The sequence below is a fragment of the Pangasianodon hypophthalmus genome, chromosome 3 (genome assembly GCF_027358585.1).
Source record: "Pangasianodon hypophthalmus isolate fPanHyp1 chromosome 3, fPanHyp1.pri, whole genome shotgun sequence".
NCBI classification, from domain to species: domain Eukaryota; kingdom Metazoa; phylum Chordata; class Actinopteri; order Siluriformes; family Pangasiidae; genus Pangasianodon; species Pangasianodon hypophthalmus.
Window position 1 is genome coordinate 30,280,057 of NC_069712.1, and position 27,095 is coordinate 30,307,151.

Genomic DNA, 27,095 nt, shown 5'->3' on the forward strand with positions numbered 1-27,095 from the left:
TTTTGCCTTAAAGAGGGGAAAATGCAGTGGGTTTGCAAGACCCATGCCTTAGTGTAGAAGAAATGTGAAGTGAGAAGTGTAGAAGAAAATACTGACTCTACTGACAAATAGCCCTATTCATATCCTTAACCATGAAATATTTTTTGAACAAAAAACTCTTCATGTGAAAATGATCAAAAGACATCTTGGTGGTAAACTAAGACTTTGCATTCTAATATAAATCTAGCCACCAACTGCATGGTTTAAAACCAGAGATGTAATCATTGTGGATGAAGTCACACCAGGGCAATGGTTGGGAATTTCCACTCCTGAATGTCCTTATGCTCTGCATATTTTGGTGTTTTCCCTAAACTACCACAACTGTGAGCTCAGCAAATACAGGGAAAATACAGATGCAGTCCATGGAGTCCTGGGACTCCTGGGAAGACTGGGATTGAGAATGACCACAGCAAGAGACAAATTCAATTCAATTTTATATCCTTAGAATAAAAAAAAAAAAGCCAAAGTGAAAGTGCCCAGGAAAAACTAGTTAACGTCTGATAGCAAACACTAGCAGGACATCTATTCTACAGCTGGGGGGCTTTGCAGGACAAATCTCTCTCTCTTAGGCAACACCAAACTTTATTTTTGTATGCACAGAGAAATCATACTTAACATATAAGATAAGATAAGCTTTGAGCCAGGGAAGCCGTTCCCTCCAACAAAATTTTCTACACTATCTAGAAAAATATTGTGAGTGATGGCATTGAAAGCTGGACTGAGATCAAGTATTACAAGCAAGCAGACATAGCCCTGGTCAGAGGCCAGTATTAGGTCTTTAAAACTTTAACCAGTTACAGTTTTAACAGTTTGCTGTTTCAATACTACGATGAGGCCTAAACCCTGACTGAAAGATTTAGTGTAAAGTATGTGATTCCTGTGCAAGTATGAACTCTGCTTGTATGAGCTACAACCTCATCTAGGATATTGGAGATAAACGGGGATATATGATATTGTCCCATATTTTGAAAATTCAAAGTGTCAATGTCAGGCCAAGGGTGGAGTTTAGTATTTTTAACAGAGGTTTGTTTGCTTCTGGCTGTATATCCATGATGGTCTTATATAAAAGCACTGCATTATTTCAAACAAGGATACTGGCCTCAGATAGCAGACCACCATTAAATTTTATTGGTAAATAACCAACAGACATTGCAGCTTTATAAAAATTCTGGTTGAAACCCATAATGACCACTGGTCTGGTTTGTGAGGAACCATACACAAGCAGAACCCATTTATTTCTGGTCATGAAGAAGAGATATGACTGTAAATGCTCCCTACCTGTGGGCGAATTCTCACTGATCTCCCCTCTGTAGCTTGATGACGTGAAGACTGGTCGGTTGTCGTTAACATCCAAAATGGTGACTACCAGAATTTCAGAGTCCTGCAGTGGGACAACAATAAAAATTAAAGGAGGTGATGACCTGCCTATATGTAACAAGACTGCACTCATGACTGGATCTTAAATTAATAAGGCAATCATAAGTTATTACGGCTTCATTCAATTATAAAGCCATTTATTTGACCAAATTTAAAATCCTCATTACCACAGACTTTTGACTGGGCAGACTGGGCACTACTTAGCGTTTACAACACCATTGTTATACCCTATGTAACAAGTATATTTAGTTAATAAGAAGCCTTATGTATATTGGAGGCTTACAAATTTGTGAATTTTATGTGGACTCTGGGTAGCCATAGAAATAGAAAATCAGGCTAAATATCAATGACAAATTAGTACTCTGTGTAAATATGACATATAAAAACAATATCATTAAAAATAATAAGCTGCCCTGTACTTACCCTTCGAGCTATACGTGGGTTCTCTGGGTTGTCCTTCACTGTGATGGTCAGTGTATATTCTGCAATTCTCTCTCTATCCAAGGGTCTGTTCACCTGAACCACACCTGACTGAGAGAGAGAGATACATGAACTCCACACATTAAATCCAGTTCAACAGTTAAGCCAAGTGAACAGTTAAACCAAATGAAACCACTGCTCTTATATTAACTCCTCTTCCCATCTACAAGCCACCCTCGCTCCCTCCGTCCCTGCCACTCTCTCACAGTTTCGTTGATGTAGAAAGCGCCGTCTGGATTGCCTGCTGTGATGTTGTATGTCAGGAGAGCATTGCGTCCACTGTCTGCGTCCTGTGCTCGCACCCGGGTGATGGAGGTCTGGACAGGTGCTCCCTCACTCACACTGGTGTTCAGGGGCAAGTTCATCAATACGGGGTCGTTATCATTAATATCCAATACCACAACACCCACCACCACCTACACACAAAAAAAACACAATAGTTGAAGCTAGAAAGTAAGTCATGCAGGTAATCAATGAATAAAATTTTCAGTTCTGTTTTCATAAAACAACTGTACAAAAAAAAATTTAAACATATAATTAAATCAACAGTTTTATAAAGTGGCTGGTATTTGTCATTATGGAACAAAAATATTATTTTAGGGAGTCTACATCCATATTGCTAAGAAGTCCTGGTTTAAAGGAGCCAATGATTGATCGTTCTTACACATGATTAACCACTGATATATCAAAATGCTTGCTTGCTGTTTTTCATTGGGGATACAAAGCTAAATATTAGGGGAATATTACAAGCCTGTGTGCGTGTGTGTGTGGATATATACCGTGCTGCTACGTGGAGGTGTTCCCAGGTCTTTAGCAGTAACTGTGATGTTATAATAAGCTGTAGTCTCTCTGTCCAGTTCGATGTCTCTTCTGACTCTCAGCTCTCCCTCCACAGGAGAGACTATAAACTCATCTACACATAACACAGAGAAACACTAAGAGAATAAACCTAAAATGTCCTCATATGCAAACAAACAAACACACATAATGCACATAATGCACATAAAATTCTCTCAGTAACACATTCACATAAAATGTTCTCACAATTACTATCCCTTTCTCACTTTCACATACACTCTTACATTCAAATAAAATGCTTTTTTTTTTTTTTTTACAGATAAATGCACTTACCACTTTTCTCTTTCACATTCACAAGAAATATGTATCAAACATTCTTATTAACTTATTAACAGATTCTCATTAATGTATCAAGTATTCATGCTTTCAGATAGAATTCTCTCATTTACAAAGAATATTCTCACATTCACATAAACATTGCTACCTTGCTACCTCGATTTTAAGAAAGCAAAAAATGATTTCATCAAAAATAATCTCAATTCTTTCAAAATTTGACTAGGCTTTCTGCAAAGATTGTGTTAAGGAAATGAGCTCGTTTAACAAATATGGTGGCAAAAATATTCTGCTTCAATATGTCTTATCTGCAAGATTGTTAGCTAAATATACATATATTATTCAGTACAAATTAAACCAGACTTAAACTGAATCAATAAATAACAGCTGCTTTCAGATGGTATGCTGGTGACTTTCAGGGGAAATCAGAATGAAATCTTTAAATGCAGTTTTGCCCTTTTCATTTTTGGGGAAAATCAGATTTTAAAATGCTAGAACTTAACTTATTCTTGAGATAAGTGCAAAAGTGAAACATGTCTATAGTTTCCAGAACTTCATTTAGCAGAATATGCCATACTTTCCCAGGCTGCCACATAAATGTGCTCACATTTACACATAAGATGCTCTCTACATATTTCGAATAACAGCCAAGTGGCACATCATATTTCATATTACACAAACTCTGCTCACATTAGGCCAATTATCACTGAGCATTTGAAGCATTTTTTTGTCATCTGTCTTACACTTACATTAACTTTTTACTTGCACAGGATTGAGAATAAACTTCAATAGAGATCCATTTATTTACATAATGGGAGCTATATTTCAGTTCTGAATTTTCCAAATATTTAGCCTATAGCTGAATATTGTGGTGTTTCTTTAGCCTCCATGTCTTATTGACACTGTTGTAGGTACAGGTGTTAGTGCTCTCAATTTCTCAATAAAAATGAAATTCGTTCCAACCAGTAGTAAGAAGTGGTGTATATTGGACAGAAGTTCTTTACAATATGAACTTCTCTCTCTCTCTATCTCTTTCTCTCTCTCACACACACACACACACAGTTCTCACTGTTGGGGTCGCCGGCTGTGATGCTGTATTCCACTTTTCCATTAAGACCCGAGTCTTCATCAGTGGCCCTCAGTGTGAAGACTCGAGGCCCTGGCTGGCCCTCTGTGATCTCAAACGGGCCCTCAAAAGGCCTTGGGAACTGTGGAGTCACATCGTTCACATCTATCACATTCACCAGAACCTAAAACACAGAGGAATGAACTAATGACTACATTTCCATCTTATTATCCACTATTATCCACTTATTTCATTTTGTAATGTGGGTGCTCCTGTTAATAATTTTCTCAGCTAAACCTCACAATTATTCACAATTTTCCTTTGCTGATTTTTACAAAACATTTGGATAGAAAGACATCAAGTACAATTTGCCACTATCTCAGCAGGAGACAAATTCACATTTATATAAAGAATAAAGCTGATTACATATGGAGTCTATAATGATATGCGTGTGTGTAGGTAATGTACATTCTAACCATCATAAATGTAATGAGCTTTGGTGTGGTTTCCCCTTTTTAATGTTACCTTTTAACCTTAAAACTAAAGAAGTATACTCAATCAAGTATTCATGTACCTGCCAAATGATTATCATGTTACCAATTAGATACCTTAAAGTGATATCTTGATACCTAATAATGCTTCTGTATTTTATTTTTTCAATTCCCTTTTTTGTGACCTACAATGATACAACAAAGCTATAAAGTATTTTATTATTCACTTCCCCATCTGTGATTAGTACAAACAGAAAACTAATAGATCAGTTATGTAGATATATGCAGACATAATGGCTTCTCACAGGATCCCTGGGTAGTGATTTGTCCAGCTCTGAAATAGGACATTAAGTAACATTCTATGAAAAGACTGCTGCGATAGTGAAAACATTTCAGTAATTGGTGCTGAAGAATGCTAGAATGTTGACAGAAATTGACTTGTTTAAAGGATTGAGCTTTAAACTTTAAACTTTAAACTTCTGGTAGTTTATTAACTCCTTCAGACCTGATTGTTTTTCCAATGAGCAAAAAATGTTTTAGCCACTTGAAGACTAGAAATGAGTCTTAAAAAAATACTTGTAAACTAGAGATTAAACATATAAAGTATGGAAAGAACATACGTACTGTAACAATGAATAATGCAATAAGTATGTAGAAAAAAGGTTGTTGTATGATAAGATGAAGTCTCAAAAACTTTTTTTTTTTTTTGCTCCTTGCAGTGTATGAGTCAGAGTATGTGTGTATATGTCTGTATGCATTTGTGACTGTGTTTATGTGTACTTGCTGGTAGCATTACTGGCTTTTGCACTCTCACCCGACACTGGTCCATGTTCATTTTGAAATGGAGGAGATCTAGGATGTCTTTTTTTGGGATCTTGGCCCTCTCGGCATCCTGCCTGTACTCAGACCAGCTGTTAACTACAGCCAGGTCAAAAGCGTGTGTGATCATTCGAAGGGTCCACTTTTTGGACCAAATGTCACTTTATACTCTAAAATATCCATTCATCCATCCACTCTCTGTACCGCTTATCCTGGCATGATGAGCCTGGAGCCTATCCCAGGGGACTCGGGGCACAAGGCGGAACACACGCTGGATGGGGTGCCAACCCATCACAGGGTACAGTCACACACACACTCACACACCCATTCAAAAACTAAAGACAATTTGGACAATTTGGACTGGGGGAGAAAACTGGAATACCCAGAGGAAACCCCTGAAGCACTGGGAGAACATGCAGACTCTGCGCACACAGGGCGAATCGCCAACCCCAGCAGGGAGAGGCAACAGTGGTAGCCACTAAGCCACTGTGCCCCCATACTCTAAAATATAATAATATGAATAATATTAATAATTAATAAACATTAATGTTCATAAAACCTTAACTGTAGAATTTTTAGCTCTGGATTTTAGCTCTGAAATGCTTGCAAATATTTCAAAACCTGGCACACTGATACTAAGTCAGTAGGTTCCTGCTGATTATTTGTTTAAACAAACAAACAAAAAAAAGTGATGTCTATTCCAATGGACGCAGAGTCTGAAGGGGTTAAAGCAATGTAAATGGAAAATTCCATTTCTACCACTAAAGCATAATATTAATGATATAAATATTAATGATATAAATATCTCTCTCTCTCACACACACACACTACACATGCTACTCCTGAGCTATCAGTGATCCTGACCCCCTTCTGCTTTCCAGAGCTGCCTGGTTCAGCCTGATGCCTTACTTGGCGTTCTCATCATGTGGAAATCACTCACTGCTGCTGAGGATGGCCCCATATGGACATCTTAAAGAAAGCTTAGAAACCATTAAGATGGCTTTGGACTGCAATTGATACTAACAGTTTTGCTATGATGGCTTTGAACTACAATTGCTATGATAGCTTTAGGACTGCAATTGCCATGAACAGTTTTGCATTCAAGTCACCATCAGTGAAGTTGAGACCTCATGTTAAAACTATGCTGAATTTCCTGGCTATACAATTGCACTTTTTGACCAGAGAAAACAGTTACAGAAGGGAATTATTTGTGGCCCATGTGACCCAGATGAGGATGGGTTCCCTTTTGAGTCTGGTTCCTCTCAAGGTTTCTTCCTCATATCATCTTGGGGAGTTTTTCCTTGCCACCATTGCCTCTGGCTTGTTCATTAGGGAAAAATGTATAAATTAAAATTTTTTATCCTGAATTTATTTCTGTAAAGTTGCTTTGTGACAATGTCCATTGTTAAAAGCACTATACAAATAAAATCAAATTGAATTGAAATATAAATATATTTATATCTCTTTATCACAGAAATTGCAGGAAAATTGTCACACCTATAGTGCCTCTATAGAGTGTGTTGCATGTATGCTTATAATTATCACTCACAGTGGCACTAGACGTCAGTCTGAGTTGCTGTATTGGACATTGATCAGTAGCAGTGATGATCAGTGTGTAGCGTCCACTACTGATCTCATAATCCACCTCTCTTATCACTGTGATCCGACCCTGTGGGCATAAACACACGCACAGAGCTTACTATTACACCTTGATTTACATGTAATACAAACTGTTCTCAAGAACCATGCGTTTTTATCTACCGTGGTAGGACTGATGCTGAATGTTTGAGCCACGTTGCCGAACGTGATGGCATAGCGCAGAGTCCCATTCAGTCCTTCGTCAGGGTCAGAGGCTGTAACTGTAGCAATGGTGGCTCCTACTGTGTCAGGACCCTCAGTGAGGATGGTCACATACTCTTTTGCAGCAAAAGTTGGGGCGTTGTCGTTCTCATCGATTATATGAACCCACACCATGGTGGAGGTCTGCAGAGAAACATGACATGACATGATATGTTGGAGTAGGAAATGTTGTTTGGTAAATAAATAAAATATAAGAACTGATCAACATCTTCTGACCAATCAGAATCAAGAATTCAACAGCGCTATGAAATATGTGTCAGATGTGACCTCTTATACTGAATGGACACCAATATTTCTACTGCTATTGTAGAGCCACTTATATTCCCAAAATTGTTAGAGAGAGTACTTAATGCAATGCTCACTCTACAATTCACTATTAATCTCTGGTGTGACAACATGCTGATTATTATCTTATTTACATACAAAAAATAACTGGTTTGAACAGAACAGGATAAAAAAATGTAGTTCAAGTCAAGACAAAAATCTGACAGGATGTTTCACAGAAATATTGCATGACGCTTTACTGCAGGGGGTGTGATTATCAACACTCAAAAGCAAAAAAAAGTCTTTTAAAGTCCTGAAACCAGACAACTATTGTACTCTGTAAAACTGCTTCTTTAATCTAAATGGTTATTGTCAGAAATCTCATCTATACTTATCTGTACTGTGACCTATAAAAAAAACAGCACATGAAGTTCAAACAAAGGAAGTTTTTCCCCACTTACACTTATTCACATTTGTCAACTGTCATCATCATGTTCATGTCAAAATTCTTGAAATGCTTTACTGAGCAGAGAAGAACGAGGGAGCAGAGTGCATGTAACGAGGCGTCTGTAAACTTTGTCCTTCCTGTTTGTATAGTATGTACTGCAGTATCACAGGGAAATCAGGCACCCAGATTGGCAATATTATGAGAAAAATGCAAAATTACATAAAATTTAAGGTAAATTTGTGTGTGGGTCTGCACAGATTTTTCTCACTTCTTAATCGCTATGCACAGTACACTAGGAAAAGTTTTTATTTTCTAAACAGTGTGAACAGAAACATCTAGTCAGAGATTCCAGCTCAATCTGAAGTATTTTATTCCTCTTTTACCACAGCAATTTTTAGCACTTTTTTAATTTATTAAAGAATGATGCATAATACTTAACTTTTTATAGTTGCATGTAATGTTGTGCAACATCAACAAGCAAGATAGTTCCTGTTATAAATTATGCTACAGCAGTTATAAACAGTCATTCCTTCACCAGCTTCTCTTTTTTGTCTCTTGAAATGAATAAGACAAAAATAAATGCAGTTTGTAATGTTTCCAAGAAACCAAAAAAGCACAAACTCCTATTTCGTGCAGACTCTCCTTTAGCAGAAAACAATAACTTATTAGAACGAGCACATTAAAATAAACCTGTGATTTGTCCTTTAGTCGAAACTACTGTCAGAGCTGCTGTTATAGAAAATTAATCAATACTTTCTGACCAATCAGAATGGAGAATTCAACAGCGCTGTGGTATAAATATCCAATACATGGCCATGAAGGCTTATTGACATTTAAAGCATACAATTTAAAACTACAGTAATAATGCATTAGTGGTTGGTATTATTGATGGTCTTGATATGATCTTTAAACCACACTTAGCCTATTTAATCTTTATTCATTTTATTTATGTGTTAAGGAACATTATATATGTTGTGGTGACTTGTGGTGGCCATACATCTTATTATGATACTTTAATTTGGATTTGTGTGTGTAGTTGTATAGGTCAGACAAAATAGGCTTTGTATAATCGGTGTATTTGATATGTAAATGTATAGTCATCTGTAGCACTCACTTTAGTTCTAGCAGTGAAACCTGTTCTTTTCACCTTCCCTCTCACTCATTTAAATCCTTAAACATTCTTTCATAGGGATATGACTGTCTACGTCTTTATTTCCACATGGCTCACTTTCACACTGCTGATTACGTGCATTCACGTGACGTTCATTTACTTGGAACTTAGTAAGACGGTCTGCTGATTTGGCTTGGTTAATGTGAAACCAGTGATGAAACTAGTACATTTGAATAGAATTAGTACATCCCGAAAATGATGTGTGTTTCTTGTTCATTCCCGTTTGGCCTGTTTGACATGCTGATCTCTAACATCTGCTACACTTTACAACAGTTCAGTGCCAGTTAAAGTGAAAACAATCAAAACTATCTGACTACATTTCATTCTCATTTTCTGTCATCATCAAATTACAGAAGTCCCCACTGGGTAAAAATGCCTGGTGGGTGGAAAGAACTAAAATTTGTCTAGTGATTTGTCAAGCATGTTAAGAGTTCAATTTCAATTTCAGTGGTATGAGTTCTCTAAATGAGTACAAAACAAAATCCCCATGTTTAATTAACACCTACAGCATCAAATTTAAACTCTAACATTTACAGTAGATGCAAATACTGTATACAGTTGCAAAATGTCTTATAAAATATTGTCATTGATTTTTATTTAATAGTTTATGTAGATATTTATTAAATATACATAATGTGACCTTTAAATCATTTGAATGTTGAGTACCACAGTTCTCACAGTGGGGTCTATAATTTTTGTTGTTATTATTATCATCATCATCATCATCAGTAGTAGTAGTATTTAAACATTATTACTAAATAAATGAATATCAAAAATTTTGAGTGGGTGGAAAGGTATAAGGCTCTAAAGGTAAAAATAAATAATTATAAAGTGATTACAAGCTACATATTTGGCTTATGTAGATAACATTGGTGGGATTAGCAAGGTGGATTTTATTTTTTTTTTCATGTATGTCATCTATTTTCATCTATGTAAATTTAATTTAAAGAAACTCAGACAGACAGGCAGGCAGGCAGGGGATGGGCTGGCCTCAGGGGCGGATACGTGTGTGTGAGAGTGTGTGTGTGAGAGAGAGAGGGAGAGAGAGAGAGAGAGAGAGAGAGAGAGAGACACAAAAGGAGCGCACGAGACCAGTGAGTAAACTCCGCAGCTGTGCGCATAGTCAGCGCTCCTCGCGCTGTGCCGGAAAAAAAGCGCAAAGAAAGTTTCCTTGTCAGAAACCCGACGGTTCTGGTTGACTGCTTACAATCAAAAGCAGGAGTATTGTCATTCAAGAAGTTTAAGGAAACGTACAAGGAGTGGATCTACAGTAGAGATGGAGTTGTTCTCGGCTGTGTTGCTTTGCCTTCACCTCGTCATGGCTGTTGAAGGTAAGCGGCTGGAAAGAGGCGAGTCCGGGCGTGTGTGTGTGTGTGTGTGTGTGTGTGTGTGTGTGTGTGAGAGAGAGAGAGAGAGAGAGAGACTATACACTTTTCCCACCTGCAGGCTGTCAATAAAAGTCAGGCCGTTCAGCAGGAGCAACAGGTTTTAGACAGATGTGCCTCCACCTTGACCGATGTAATGATTTAACACGCAGAAGTGTGGCGTTATGGATTAGAGCAGCACTGTAATTATTGCCTCAGCCCTGTCGTTACTGTAACACTGCAGGCGTTCATTTAACACACACAGTCTTAGAGTGATGATGAGCTTTTCCTGAGTTAGCACTTCAGTGTTAATGCAGGACTGAGGATTTTTTCTGTGGTCAGTGTAGTTACAAAGTTTAGTCATGCTTCTGGGTAAATTAGGCGTTACACTACTGAAACACTGAAGCAGAGGACATTATTATTATGCTCGTTACACTACTGAAACACTGAAGCAGAGCACATCATTGTGCTCGTTACACTACTGAAACACTGAAGCAGAGCACATCATTGTGCTCGTTATACTACTGAAACACTGAAGCAGAGCACATCATTGTGCTCGTTACACTACTGAAACACTGAAGCAGAGCACATCATTGTGCTCGTTATACTACTGAAACACTGAAGCAGAGCACATCATTGTGCTCGTTATACTACTGAAACACTGAAGCAGAGCACATTATTATTATGCTCGTTACACTACTGAAACACTGAAGCAGAGCACATCATTGTGCTCGTTATACTACTGAAACACTGAAGCAGAGCACATCATTGTGCTCGTTATACTACTGAAACACTGAAGCAGAGTACATCATTGTGCTCGTTATACTACTGAAACACTGAAGCAGAGCACATTATTATTATGCTCGTTACACTACTGAAACACTGAAGTAGAGCACATTATTATGCTCGTTATACTACTGAAACACTGAAGCAGAGCACATCATTATGCTCGTTACACTACTGAAACACTGAAGCAGAGCACATTAATTATTATGCTCGTTACACTACTGAAACACTGAAGCAGAGCACATTAATTATTATGCTCGTTACACTACTGAAACACTGAAGTAGAGCACATTATTATGCTCGTTACACTACTGAAACACTGAAGCACAGCACATCATTATGCTCGTTACACTACTGAAACACTGAAGCAGAGTACATTATTGTGCTCATTACACTACTGAAACACTGAAGCAGAGCACATCATTGTGCTCGTTACACTACTGAAACACTGAAGCAGAGCACATCATTGTGCTCGTTACACTACTGAAACACTGAAGTAGAGCACATCATTGTGCTCGTTACACTACTGAAACACTGAAGCAGAGCACATCATTATGCTCATTACACTACTGAAACACTGAAGCAGAGCACATCATTGTGCTCGTTACACTACTGAAACACTGAAGCAGAGTACATCATTGTGCTCGTTACACTACTGAAACACTGAAGCAGAGTACATCATTATTATGCTCATTACACTACTGAAACACTGAAGCAGAGTACATTATTGTGCTCGTTACACTACTGAAACACTGAAGCAGAGCACATTATTGTGCTCGTTACACTACTGAAACACTGAAGCAGAGTACATCATTGTGCTCGTTACACTACTGAAACACTGAAGCAGAGCACATCATTGAGCTCGTTACACTACTGAAACACTGAAGCAGAGCACATTAAGTTTAATTATTATGAGCATCAGATAAAGGTCATGTTAGAAAAGTTGCCTGTTACACAAACAGTCCTTGAACTGAAAGTTGCCACATGAAGTGTTATTGCATAACAGTCAGAGTTTGTACAGCCTTAGTCTTATTTTTTCCCCTGTTTCTTTATTTCCTCTGTAAAACTGATGAAACGCGAAGGCAGCTGCACTTTTCCCCTTCATGTGTGAAATTTATAACGTGGCAGTGCAGGGGGAAAAAATCAGACATAAAAATCCCGAAGTGGAAAACGTTTCCCCATGCCACAGCTTTGTTTTTACTGGATTATTATCTCTTAACCGTTCAGGTTCCGCCCCTGAACATCTGCCAATGACTCCAATCTTTTGAACAAACCCATTTAAATGATTCGACATCGGCTTGTATTTGATTCATTTGATTCACCACCAAATAAACCAGCCAGAAAAACACCCGGAAACAGGATATTGTGTAGGCTGCAATTTAAACGATTTAGTATTGTATGTACATAGAGAATGGATTAGGAGAAAAGAGTAATATTTGTTTAAATCATTGTTTAAAAGAGTAATCTTAAATGTAAATGGTGACACTATAAAAATAGGCTAAGAGAGAAAAAAAACAGCGTATAACTAAATTTTAAAATATTATTAGATATGGAAACGCTCTACATGACATAGTGAAAAAAAAAACATAAATAAAAAGGTTTCCCAAAACAACTGATTCGTTCCTGTTTGCGAATGATTCACTCGATTCATTAAAGAGTTATTCTAGGGAATCGATTCGTTCGCGAATCCACTGCAGCTACGTCTGTCCTCTCAAACCAAAACAGCGCGCGCGGGTTACTTCCGTGTAGCTCTCCTGCTTGACCGCAACAAAGAAGTCAGAACTCAAAATGCCATTTTTAGTCAGATGTTCCCACACGAATCGTGGCATGTGTGAAGGACAGAAGCAGTGTGTCCTTGAGGAGATTTTGACTAAAGATAAAGGCGAATGGTGCGGGCTTGTTTGGAGCTAATGAGCAGCATGGGATTGATTGTGAGTGCGTGCGGATGTGGAGCTGAGGAACACAGCTGGGTAGCTCCTCCGCATCCAGCTGGGCTTTGCTGATCCCAGTCAGGTCAGCACAAGCTGATTTTCCAGAGCTCAGTAGGGACCCCTGAATAGACCATACTGATTTGTTCATTTCTTTAAAGCAGATTGGATATTATTATAGATTGGAGGGCATGTACCTGCTTAGTGTATATCTGACGGTGTTTTAAATGAACAAGTAATACTGTCAGGGTTGCCAGGTTTCACCAAAAAGCTCATCTCTCATCTCCAGCTCATCTAGATTTCAAAAATACCTGAAACTATCCCAAACATTTCAGGCATTGGAAAGGGGGAGCCTTGTGTTTTTCAGACTTTGCTTTGGAAACAATGTCACCACAGTGATTCATTTCTGATTTGCAGTAAATGTAATATGCATTTTTACCATCACAATGTGATTGCATAGCTACCTTACTTACGCAAAACACATCTGACCTGAATCACTGTAATATCTATATAGTTCCCACTACAACAGAAATGGTTCTGTATATTTGGTTCAGTCCTGCATTAACACTAAATTGTTTAAATTGCAGCCTACACAATATCCTGTTTCTGGGTGTTGTTTTTCTTTTATTTCTAAAGTTAAGTAATTAGACATCAGATGCAGAATCTAATCCAATCCAAGATTAAAGTTCTTGCTCAAGGGCACAACCCTCTGGCTGTTCTGGGACTTGACCTCACAACCTTTTACTAAAGACAAACCATTAAAACTGTATGTTTATTGTGAGAAAGAGTATGCTGTGGATTAATTTATCATACAGTACTGTTAGGAGCAGCATGACAGTACTGTAAAGTGTTTAATGATAGGTGAAAGCAGTGGACCCCTTCAGTGCTCCTATTAACACCTTTTTAACGAGCCTGTGTGTGTGTGTGTGTGTCTGGGTGTGTATGTTAGTATTGGCTTTGGGTTTTCAGTGAACACTGAAACAATAGAGGCACATAAACCTATTAGGTTAAAGATTTCAGTAGTGTACTCTCCATAGTTTTTTAGTCAATAGACTTTACACACAGGCCATTAGAGCTGGGCAATTTGACAACATTATATCAATATCACGATAAATTAGCAAAACGGTATACAATTGCAATAGCAATATACCATCTAAACACTAACAACATGCTACAACAGCCAACTATTTAAACACAAATTAAATAATTCACTAATTGGTATGAAAATTGGTTGCTTGATTTTCATGTTATGTGCTAGGCTTCGTACTAGCTTTGTTGGTAGATTAGCAAATCAAGCTAACTGCAATAGCTATATAAACTCACCAGAGGCACCAGAGATCTCTGCTACTTCCTTCCAAGCTTTATTTTTGTTCTAATGTGTCTGTACACATTTAATAAGAAGTTGTATGTGACAGGATAAAATGAAACCTCAGTTTCAGGTGTCAAACAGCAAATGGGAACTAATTGTAGTAAACTCATAACTAAAGTTGTGACTGGGGAACTGAAGAAACATGGGACCACATGTGCAAATGAAGGCATCATTCAAGCCAAATGTGTGGATTTATCACTTTGTTGATAAAATCTCAGTTTAAATGTTGTTTTGTTGTGTGTTGCTATCAGTGAAAGTGAGGTGATATGTCGTGCACGTGCATAGAAATTGAATGGTTTTCTGTCACTTGCTAGTGGGAACATTGGGTAAGTGGTTAGATCTTTTCTAAGAACACTGCTAGATCAGACTCCACTCTATTTACACTGACTGCTGTGCATAACCAATCGCAACTGATTAGGGCTTCGTAGGTTTTCCCTGATTGGCTGCCGGTTGTCAGAAATCATCGATAAAACAAATGTTGGCATCAGCTATTAACTGACACTGCCCAGGTTTATCCCTGTAGCAGTTTTCCATAGGGCACAAATAATCTTTAAACACATCAACAATACACTGGAGTATCTATCACTGTAATGTGCTCACTGTAAATTGCATTTCTTCATCATATTGCTTTATGTTGTGTCTGACTCTGAGGCCAGCATGAGTGAGTCTTCCTGAAACCGTTCATGGTTAATACTTCAAGCAATTAAAGCTTGTTTGCAATGAGCCTTTGTATCAGCCACACAGTGTAATCAGGGAATCAGGCTCCAGTCTCAGGCTTTGTGAGAAATGCAGCATTATCATCATATTTGGGCAGGACAGGCCGAGTGATATGAGGTCACCAGTGGCAGGGTCTTTGCACCAGTCAAAATAATGCTGCATTAAAGTAATATGTGAAAGCTCTCCTGTGAGTCGAAATGGGCCTCCAGCAGGGAGAGTAATGGCCACAGATTGGGAAGATCAGGAAAAATGAGAATAATGGATTGGAACTGAATCAGATTTGACTCTATTGTCACTGTGAGAGACAGGAACAGGCACAGGGCCCGCGGCTATTTGCAATCACACAGCATGCTTTTCCTATTGCTCTTCCTGATGGCCAGACGCACACACATACACACACACAGACACATGCGCACACACACACACACACATACACGCCCTGACAACTTACCACTTAGGTTAAAAGAGGGTCAAAGCCTGTACATATGCTAAACAGTTCCTATCCTGTATATATCTGCATATGGGAACAAATTCAGGCATCTCTTAGGCTAAGCAGCAGTAACAAACACTAACTGGGATGTTCATTTATAAATATTACAAATATGACATTTGCAACTGTACGTCTGAACCTGTTTATGAACATTCAGCTCATGGTCGATCAGGTTATGTATCTGTTTTTTGTCCACTGGTTGGAAATAAGACTCGAGGAGGATGTACTGCCTAGGAGTGGGTGATATGGCAAAAATATCATCACAATTTCTACAATATGCAATATGTATCGCAATATATATTTTCTAACAAACTGCCAGTTAAACAATAGTGTGCTTAAACAAACCAGAAAAACATTTTAACCAGTAAAGTATCATTGAACGTACAATTTGTGAATGGGAGCACCTGAATCAGTGCAAAATTTTAAGATAAAATTTTTACATACAAATCAAAATTTGTTTGTTTGTTTAAAGTGTGTAATGCAAGATTAAACGTTCCATTCTGGAGACAGTTACTTTAGTAAGCACATCCTTTGAAGGTCCTTGTTTCACTGGACAACATTTTAATCGAAAATCGAACCATGACAGCTAGCAGACTAGCTACACAACTGTGAGATTGTTTTGCATAAGTTTGTTTATTTTAACCTTGGAATGAGGGCCATATGAGGCAGTTTGTAAATGTTGTCCTTGATCAAAGTGGTAGTGTAGGCTGCCCTGTTTGTTGAAACCTTCACGGAACACTGATGCGGTGAACAGAGTTATGGGATTGCTTACATTAAGAAGAATACAATGCTAAAGTGCAGATGGATTTAAAGAAGCATTTATAAAATGATCAAAGGCTAACAAATGAGCCATTTAGTTGAGGATTGGGTTGCTTTTGCATTAAAGAGGGGATGATTTGTGGAAGATCTCTTCTCTTAACATTAAACTCCACTAGTTTCCATGGAAGCGGGGTGTTGTTGTAATCTCTCGGGTGGTGTAGTTTTATTAGGAGCGCTTTGCAAGCCAAGACCAGCGGAGGAAGGAAGTCTCTGCCCCTCCAAATACCAGCACAACATCTCTATCACTTACAAACATCCGGAAGGTTCCTTCTGTAGTCTGCATTGCCCTCTCTCTCTCTCCCCCCCTCTCTCTCTCTGTGTATGCAAGTGTGTCTGTGCTCTCTGCATCTGTTCCCCCACTGGTATTCCTCTGCAGTTTATATCATGCAGATGTTACACAGAAATTTATCAGTGTTTATAATGATCATATGCGCAAACACACACACACACACCCACTATGACAGCACTACAATGCTGCGGTTGCACTTACTGAAAGTGTCACTGTTTGGGGAAAGGGACGAATGTTAAATGAGTCATTTGTAAATGCTGAATCGTGGGGCATCAGGACTGTTGGATTTCCCACACCGCTTATTTTAACCTAGAAATACTCTGAGTGTAATGTAGTCAACTCTGAAACAGCGAGCACAGACCAAATGTGTAATTTTAAAGCCACTGGACTGTTGGGTGTGGTTGAATTCATGACTCATAAGTCTGTTATACAAAAACAGAGAGATATACAGATACTGATTACTGAATATACATGGTGAATTGCAGGGAAATGTTTTGGTTTATTAAAATTTGTATTATTCAAGACAAAAAGGGATATTTATAACCTATACACTCTACTACTCAATACTACTCAATTTTTTTCCTCTCAGCTTCACAGTTTAATAAAACTAAAACACACACACACACACACACACACACAGTTTCTTTTCCTTTAAATAGAAACCCCTCACTATCCCCAGAGTGAACTTTCACCAGTATAGAGAGAAGTCTCATCAATTCATACAGAAAATGACACTGCACAAAGTTCATGGAATACAAATTTGATGCTGTACAATACCAAATGGTGTCTTAGTGTTTAGCCTAGCAAAATTCAAGAAAGAGAAAAAGAGAAGCTGGTAAGGGAATGACTGTTTAAAACACAAGTGATGATTTGTTTCTTGGATGTTCCACCACATTAAACATTATGGGAAAAAAGGAAAAATTCAATAAATTGTTTTTTTTTAAATATATGAAACGTGTAATCATTGGCAAAATCCTGTGATATAACAGGAATGAAATGTGTGGGGATGTACTTTTACAGGAAAATAAGCAACATCAGGGTAGTAACAGTAACTCCACTTCACCTCACATATTTTCCAGTACCGTTGAAAAACACTAAAAGCTTACCAGAAGAAATTGTTTTTCTTTGTGGCAGATTCCTTTATAGTATAACTTGCAGAAGGCATCAGTTATGCATGTAGCTTGTAGTTAGCCAGAGTGTCAGCTTGTTATACAAGATTGTTTCTTGTAAGTACATCATCTGTGCTCAGACTTCTGCTAATATGAATTTAACCTTAATATTGAAGCTGACACTTGACAGGGTGAGCAGTTTCTGTTGTTGCAGTGTATGTGCGCTTGTGGACACATATGGGGGTAACTGAGTGTTGCTCACCAAAACCCATGAAACTTAGGAGGAACTTTGGAGATATAAAGAGCTCAAAAGTCACAACCCCAGCAAAAAAAAAACTGAGCAGAACAAATGTCACACAGAGATGGAGGAAGGAACAAATGGAAAAAGAAGAGGAGAGTTTCGCTGACTTGGCTAGTATAGTTTTACTATGCCTTAAACAGTAGCTGGCAGTAACATCAGCTGGCAGCTGACAGTTTGTGCATATATAGCATGAATGACAAATTAAATATGGAGTCATAAAAAGGGTATATTAAAGTAAAAGCAAGTAATAGCACAGACAAAGTTCAAACAAAAGTGTTAAGTATTATAAAAAATATATTTATATACTAGTAAAACATGGGACATGAAAAAATATAGAGGTGAACATTGCCAGGCTTCTCTTTTGAAACATAATAAAGCAGACTTTGCTTTTTTTTTTTTTTTTTTTTTTATACTTTCCTATGTTTTATCCTTTTGATTGTCACTAAACCAGCATTTTATCTTCTAGTTTGGTTTTGAAACTTTCCTCTCTAATTTTACCAAGTAAGCATTCTAAAATTTAACTATAGGTACATACTTTTGTTTTATTTTTTCACATTTTTTTAAAAACGTGAAATAACAGGCCGGGGAAATCACGTTTTTTTTTTTTTTTCTTGGCTGAGTCAAGTCGATAATGGCTTGACATTTTGATTGAAATGCCAGCTCAGCATCTTCACACACACACACTGGCACAGGTGGAATGAATCGCAGTCTAGTAAATGAGCTCTAGTTGACTGATGGATATAGGCTGTGTGCTCTTTCAGTATGCTTCAGTCATGCACACACACACACACCTGCACTCCTACACCGCTCAGGAAATGACCGCAAACACTCATGTCTGAACATTTGTATATGCATGAAGCTGTGCTCAAGCAACAACAGCAAGTCATTTAATCACCGTGTGCTGTGCATTACTTAACAGTGTACTGCCCCTTTAAACTCTGGTCTTCTCTTATATTATATATTTTATATATTTATACACACACACAGCCAGTCAAAGGTTATTGTTTCAATTACACCTGTAACAGCATAACAGTTCAAACTCTTATGGAAGGAGTCTCCAGTGTCAGGCCTTTGTAACAGTCAGTGGTAAAGCTGTAATTTTAAGTTTTCCAACATTTGGTTGGTCTCCACAAGCAAAACTGCTTATTTATTAAAAAAAAAAAAAACTGTAGTAAAAAACTAACAGAGCCAAACAAAGCCAAGTTTTCATTTTGCTTACTGAAATTAAGGCTAGAGTTAAACTTAGGTGTAGACATAGCGTTAATTTGCTGCATTAATAATTATGTTAGTAGTGTGGTGTAAGATTGAGGTCATGTGACTAAAATCACCTACAACCTTTTTTGTGTATTATGTACTGTTTTTAAAGTCAGACATTAAGATGACAAGATAATGATGCCCTAAAATGCTATTGGCCAATATAAAATAAAGAGTTTGTTTAATCAAAGTTATTCAGAATATCTAAAAATTATTTAGGTTTTTGTCAGCATAGCTATTTTGTAACAATATTGAGGAGAAACACTAATAAATTTTGGTTGAAAGCAAAGTTGGAAATAGTAATTATTATTTCTCTTTCGTGTTTCCATCTCCAGGTAACACTGAATACCACGCCCACCCGCTCAGTGTCTCAGTGCCGTACGTCTCCTACATTTGCCCGGAAGGTGCCAACGTCACAATGGTATGTGAACAGTCCGGCGCTCTGGAGCATCCAACTGACCGACTACAGCACGTCTGGCTCTTCACGCCACACATGGACCAGCGGTGTCACGATCGCCTGCAACACAGCAACTCTGTAGTGCACGGAGCTCAGGCCACGTCCTTCAGTGTCACGCTGCTGGGTGTGACACAGGCCAGCCAAGGACGCTACTGCTGCCTGGCACTGGACGTGCTGCAGGAAAGCAAGCACAAGCCAGTTGTGCAGCAGCGGGCACACAGCCACATGATGCTTACCATCACACCACGTAAGGAAGAGTCTAAGTTCACTGCCAACTGTTATTCCCTGTAATTAAAAACTATTACCTAGTCTTTAAGAATATATTATTTACAGCTTAGAGAGGTCCTCTTACAGTATATAATTAAACATGCTGTTTTTTTGCCTATTGCTGCGGTGGCAACTGTTAACACGTACAGTGTAGCAAAACACCACGTGCTATTACCACCCTGAAGTTGATTATTTTCCTATATCGGCATTATCCAAAGTGTTTTATTCCTCTTACACCACAGCAATTTGCCAACAATTTTTTTATTAATTAAAGAACATGTTGACATGTCATACTTTTTTTTAGCAGTTTGTAGTGATTTGAATTACAACCAACATTACTGTCAGAGGTGCTGTTATAGAAGATTAATTACCACCTTCTGACCAATCAGATTTGAGAATTAAATAGTACTGTGGTATAATATAGTTAGTTAAATACTGTAATTATGCTTTTAATACAGACTAATAGTAATATTTTGTGAATGGTATTAATGAGCCAAACTGTTTTTTTTAACTGATTAAAAACATTTCTTGCTTTCTGACTCATTGGTCACTATTGTATTTATATTATTAGCGATTGTGTGTAGTTTAAATAACATTCACCATCATGTGTCTTTTCCCAGGTCGCAACAACAGTCTGAAGTGCACACAGTTGCAATCACCACCTCCCCAAGGTATAATGAACACAACAAGGATGAACACAAAATTAAAAATTTACACAAAGTTAATTATGTCTTGCTTACACTGTCTCTATGATGTTACATGATCAACTGTTCAGTTTCCTATTTTGAAAGCATAAATTCACACATATCGCTTCATTCCGTTAAATAGAATTTTATTATTCTTTATCATCCTTTAGGTACAGTGGCTGCAGGTCTGGCTACAGCTGCATGCATTATGGGTATTTTGTGTCTTCCTGTCTTACTGGTCCTGGTGTACCGCCAAAGACAAAGAACCCACAGCAGCCGACGTGAGTATACACACATAATTGGTTTCATGTACTGCTGGGACAAATATTCTTCAGTAGCAAGTTAAAACAGTTGATTATTGGCTGAATGCTGTAGTTATGTCATGTAATACATAACTCATAGCAAGCCATACTAAATGAGTCAATGTCTGGTGTCAGTCATGACAACACATTTTGTGTGTACAGAACATCTCTTACAGTTTAGTTTTTAATAACTAGTGGACTCCCAGACCTTACTATAAGTGACTTGAAAGCTTTGTTTGCATGTTTAGCCTCACATCCTGCACAATGCTGCATTATAGTATATTACGGCTACAGGAAATCATAGTCACCGATATTCCTGTCACACAATGACCGGTTTCCACTTCCTGTTTCTCACAGGTGCACACGAGCTAGTTCGCATGGACAGGTGAGTTCCCACACAGTCACTGAATCAGCTGCTGTAAAACAATAGTTTGACACCAGCGTATCTAACAATTAAAAGAAGCTTATAGTCTGCATTGTAGCACTATGTAAACTGCGTGTGTAACTCATCACACATCTACCTCAAACCGCATCGAGTTGTTAAGTAATCTCAGACATGCTTATGTGGTTTCTGACACAGTACGTGACGGAAAGCCTGTTTTTGGCCGGGTGATCATGGGTGTCATGAAATAGTCCCCGGAGTTGCATCCAAATTTGGGCCAAGCAGCTATTAACACCACTGAAGACTCTCTGTTACATCTTGATGTACTACTACTTAAAATTAGCTACTGTCACCATTGACTGGATGGGAGTACCCCTACTTCTGTGTGTACAAACAGTCTGATTATGCGTGTTGAATCTGTTTGCAAGAACCCAGCTCCCTTCCAAGCTACCAATGAAGACATCAAAAAACAATTCATCCAATGGCTGCCTGTTTAATATTACATTTATGGCAGACGCCTTTATCCAAAGTGACTTACAGTTAGCTGCTTAGTGGTGACGGGATCTGAACTCTTAACCTTCTGATCAGGAGTTCAGTAGTCCAGAGCCCGAACCATAGAGCTACCGCTTCCTGCAACAAATTCTGTGATGTTATCTACCATATTTTGATTTAATAAACCAAAACTTTTTGGCAGTTAGGTTGAAAAAACATCCATTGCGCGGACCTGGAGCAGATCCAGCGATATATTTGGTCCTACTCCAGTGCAATGACTGTCTGGGACAGTTATCTAAACTTAGACAAAAAGATGCTGCAAAAGAATGAATAATATGCCAATATAAAGTAGTAGCAGCTATCTAGAAACCAGAATCATTTCCTTTCAAACATAGTTTGGTGACACTCTGAACAAGTACAGGGTGTGGCGTAAACAATCACTTGCTTCTTCTTCATGTTTGAAGTTTGAAGGAAAAAATGGTGTTACCAAACCAAACAATTCCGTTAAAGAGTTTTTGGTGATTTAGGCATGTGATAATGCTAAATTGGTAGTTATAAGCATTCCTTACTTGTTATCTACATTACTCTGGTTTATAATGTAACTGTCCTTAAAGTGTTATGTTATTCTGCTTCTCTCTCAAGTGAGGCTCACGGCCACGAGAACCCTGTGTACATGGGAGGTTCTCCACAGCCAACATCTCGCACCGTGGCTCAGATTCTGACGCGCCAGACGTCTGAAACGGGACGCCACCTTCTGGCCGACCCTGGCACCCCCTTTAGCCCAAACCCACAGGGAGACGTATTTTTCCCTGCGCATGGTAAGAGACAAAACATACACGCTCCTTCTCAGCACAAGATAAACAAACTCATTTATTACACATCTCCTTTTTGTGCAGTGTTTATTTGTATTCATCACCGCACAAGGTCAGAGATCACAAACACACACATACATCACACCTTCTTCTGTGTGCAATTTAAATATATCTGCTAACATACCTGCTTATACACATACTCAGGAAATGAGTCAGAACACGCACAGTTTTATGTTGCCCAGTAGACACACATCAAATTCATTTTAAAACTGCTTTCAAATTTGAGTTACCTAGACCACAGACAGAGCAAACATCAGCACCATAGCTACATTTTACAACACTCAAATCCCAAATGGCTTCTTATTCTATATGTGTGTGATGGTTTGGGAAATCAGATATCGCTATGATTGAATTCTAAAAAACAAACAAAAAAAAGATGGAAAAATGGGTTTTTCTGCCTATATCAATGTTAAGAATTCATTAAATTTCACCAAAACAACTTGGAATTGTTTTTATTTACTTATTAAGCTCGTTATCGTCCTGCAAAGATCATTTTAGTAAGGAGCCAGTGTAACAAATGTGGTGGTAAAAACAGCCGGTCTAAGTGTTTATTCATTGCACAGTGAATATCACACATTCATCAAGTTGTTGGATAGCTACAGTACATGCTGTAGAGAAACAGACATAAACCTGATCAGGTTAGTTTGTAATCTGATTACAGTAATCCGCTGTCAAAATGTCACACCACAGTTAGAATTAAATCTTTAAATGAGATTTTCTCCTTTTTCATTTTTGGTGGTATATAGACTTTAAAATGCTAGAACTTTACCTGTGGTTGAGATGCATGCAAAAGAGAAACACATTTCAGTTCAAGAAAACATTTTCAGAAATATATAAAGTAGAGAATGTCACAGCTTAACCATGGGAAGGGTTTACCCACAGCACCACACAAATGTGCGCACTAAAAAGGGTATAATATAATGACGCAGTGTCGTAGTTGTGCATTATTTGACCATTAGAGCACTTTACAAGAATCAACTAGAGGAAAAGAGTGACTCCAATAGGTGCCTTCTTGAAATTAAGTACTTACTTAGGACTTTGTTCTTTTTTAATATCTACTTAGAAAATTGGTAAGTGATTAAAAAAGTAGAACACGGGACTGTAAACATTCAAATATGGACATGGGAATGACTTTGAATATGCAAATATTATGAAAATTCAAATAGTTTGAACAGTGAAATTTGTTCTTACAACGCTCACACACACACACATACACACAAAACAGTGTCCAGTCTGCACACTACAACAGGTTTTACTGGTCTACACAACAGCATAGTGTTTACAACATTTCCAATGAAAATTAGTCAGCAGTAAGATTAAACACACACACACACACACACACACACACACACACAATAGCATGAGTTCTTGCAGCTTGATCCTGTTTATAGTCTGGAGTCTTTCACTAGAAGGCATTAAAGTTCCTCTTCAAAGCTAATTGCTATTTGCTAATTGCAAAGTCTTAAAAAAATTAAATTTATGTTAAAAAAAAATGTATATGCTACATTATCATTAAGAAAAAGAAAACCAACCCTTGTTTGCTCTGTGACCGACATCAGTGACCGACACAATGACCACGAAATCGACTTTACGTTTATTTCAAGTGTATGACTCACAAACAAGAGCTGCAATACTGAAGGCACCAAAAACACATGGATATTCTAATTAGTCATGACAAATTTGTCAAGATACAATTCCAGTTTGGGTTTATCAACCATCAGATCGACCATCAGGTCTCTACTGCCAACTTTTAGTTCCTATTTTGGTTCTCATGAACCTCATTTTCAATGTAGCTTGACCTATAGAAAAATGGAAGAGAAACTCAAATGCTGTTTCAGCTCTAATGCTGATAAAGCACAACAATAGCCAGGGGTCTGGCAAGCTGAATTGCAAAACATGCATGGTGTTTATAAAGAAGTTTTCATTAAAAAATAAATCCATTTAAAGCAACAGAAATGAAATTAGAAAAAAATTAAAGAAAGATGCCTGCTATATTTTCTTATCAGGAGCTCATAAGGCTCACAACACTAATGATAATAACACCCACCATCACTGCGCCACCTTATAATGTGAAATCTGGGTTAATATTTGCAATTTGGCATGAGAGCTCATCGCGCTTAGAGGAATAACGCTGTGTGAAATGCTTTGCAGACGGGATCGTGTAATGAATGGAGAGAGAATGCGAACGTGTAGTAACTATGCCAATGAACCAACATCACAATTAGAGCAGTGTGCCGAGCTATAATGTGGAAGCCTGAAGGAGAGCAGATGAAATTTAGATTTTCCCCCACCTCGCCTCCGACCTTTTACTCAGCGCTCATTTTCACAACTATCCACAGTTACACAACGACCCACTTCTGTTTTTCTGCTCTGTTCCTGCAATCCCCGATTCTGGGAAAGAGTTTTGTGGCATTTCTTTTGTTGCTCCACGCTTCAGCTATCTTTCGTTACACAAATTTACACACATGAGGGACAAAGTGTTACAAGTTACAATGCAAATTTACAATGTTATGGCTCTGTGTGTGGTAGTTCCGGTTGAAACTCAAATCATAGGTTTATTTTAATCCGCTGGTTCTAATACGTTGTCATTTCTAGAGAAACAGCTTATTCACAGGGACTTATATAGCAGATTTATTTTATTTTCATTTTTAGAAGGAGTCTCCAGTGTCAGTGCTTTGTAACAGTCAGAAGTAAAGTTGTAGCTTTAAGTTTTTTTGCAACAGGAAAGTCTTCAGGACAAAAGGCTTTGAGCTTGGTGGTTTCTAAGATAGTTTCAAATTTCAGGAACTGCTAAATACAAAAAATACTGACGTGTGTGTGTGTGTGTGTGTGCGCACGCACATGTCTTTACAGAAAAGCATGTTACTATGAGAATGTGTGCATCTGTGTGTATACTAATGTGTTTGTGCTGTTTTGCAGAGCCCATCCCAGAGTCACCTGACTTCCAGGGGTTTTAGGATGGAGAGACATTTCTCAGCTCCCCTGAAATGCCTTGCACTTGTCTTTTTCTCCATCTTCTCCGCCTCCCTCCGTCGTCCCAGCTTTCTCTATGACCCGGAGGAGAAGGAGAGAACACCCACCTTCTCCGTCTACACACACACATGCACACATTTTCCACCTGTATCAATAGCCAGGGGCCAGGAGGAGCTCATCTCACTTTGTGGTATGGGAACGCTTTTTCGCAGACAGACCGGAATGTTCCACGACGGAGGGGAATGGGGGGCAGTTTCAGAAGGAGGTGTTGCTCCGCCCACTGATAAGCAGAGCCACTGAGAGAACCCACTCTTGCACGTTCAAATTGTTTTCTTCTCTTGTCTTGTCTTTTCTTCTGAACATTGAGACGGAAACTGCTCTGTTCCCCGTCGGTCTCCATCTGTCTGGTGCTTTTTGTGTAGCACATGTGTATGTGATGTGCCAGTGTGTCAGAGATCACACCCCTAATGCGTATTTTTACTTTTTTATGCTCATTAGGTCATACTATTATGACTGCCAGAGAAAACTCAAGAAGTTCACTTAGCTTTACGATACTGAATAAATATTTTTGGGTTTATAAAGGTTATATATATATTTTATATATTGTAATGTGTGTGTGTGTGTGTGTGTGTGTGTGTGTGTGTGTGTGTGTGTGTGTGAGAGAGAGAGAGAGAAACCTTCAGCTGGGCCTGAATCAAACTCCCAACAATAAAAAGTTATTGCGATACTGTGTGGATGGTTGGATAGATTATGAATAGATAGATATATGTATTAGTGTATGTATATATTGATGTATATATGGATGAATGGATAGATGGATGGATACAGATACATAATAAACAGAAGTCTATTTGTCCCCATATGTGGGACAACAAGAATTTTATTCTGCAATTGTGTTTGTATATGACTATCTGTAAAACGCCTTAAGTATCATGTTGTGTAATGCAATACAACTGCTGTAAAAAAAAAAAAAAAAGTATATATTTGTTCTCTTTTTGTGTATTTTGTACAATAAAAACTTACAAGTCGCATTTAGTCTTCAACCAGTTTATGAGGTAGTCAACAGCACAAGAACAATTTGTTCTGCCGTAC

The 27,095-nt window shown here is 38.1% G+C and overlaps 2 protein-coding genes across 4 annotated transcripts in view; one reads left to right on the forward strand and one right to left on the reverse strand.

The window, feature by feature from the left end:
- The window catches only part of cdh23 (cadherin-related 23), a 229,770-nt gene that overhangs the window by 19,751 nt on the left and 182,924 nt on the right, over positions 1–27,095 (reverse strand). For all 3 annotated transcript variants that reach the window (XR_008301434.1, XM_026939035.3, XM_053232579.1), the window contains 7 exons: positions 7,165–7,386; positions 6,953–7,072; positions 4,097–4,277; positions 2,676–2,809; positions 2,103–2,312; positions 1,840–1,947; positions 1,318–1,420 (listed from right to left, as the gene is read on the reverse strand). Coding sequence is in view for 2 of the 3 variants with exons in the window: in XM_026939035.3 (XP_026794836.2) it covers positions 1,318–1,420; positions 1,840–1,947; positions 2,103–2,312; positions 2,676–2,809; positions 4,097–4,277; positions 6,953–7,072; positions 7,165–7,386 (1,078 nt within the window). In the remaining variant the exon portion in view is untranslated. The remainder of the gene's footprint in view (positions 1–1,317; positions 1,421–1,839; positions 1,948–2,102; positions 2,313–2,675; positions 2,810–4,096; positions 4,278–6,952; positions 7,073–7,164; positions 7,387–27,095) is intronic.
- vsir (V-set immunoregulatory receptor) lies at positions 10,192–27,000 on the forward strand. Its single transcript, XM_026939038.3, has 7 exons — positions 10,192–10,477; positions 19,908–20,276; positions 20,917–20,967; positions 21,153–21,263; positions 21,642–21,669; positions 22,801–22,976; positions 25,950–27,000. The coding sequence occupies exons 1-7, from the start codon at positions 10,423–10,425 to the stop codon at positions 25,985–25,987; spliced, it is 828 nt and encodes a 275-aa protein (XP_026794839.1). The 5' UTR covers positions 10,192–10,422; the 3' UTR covers positions 25,988–27,000.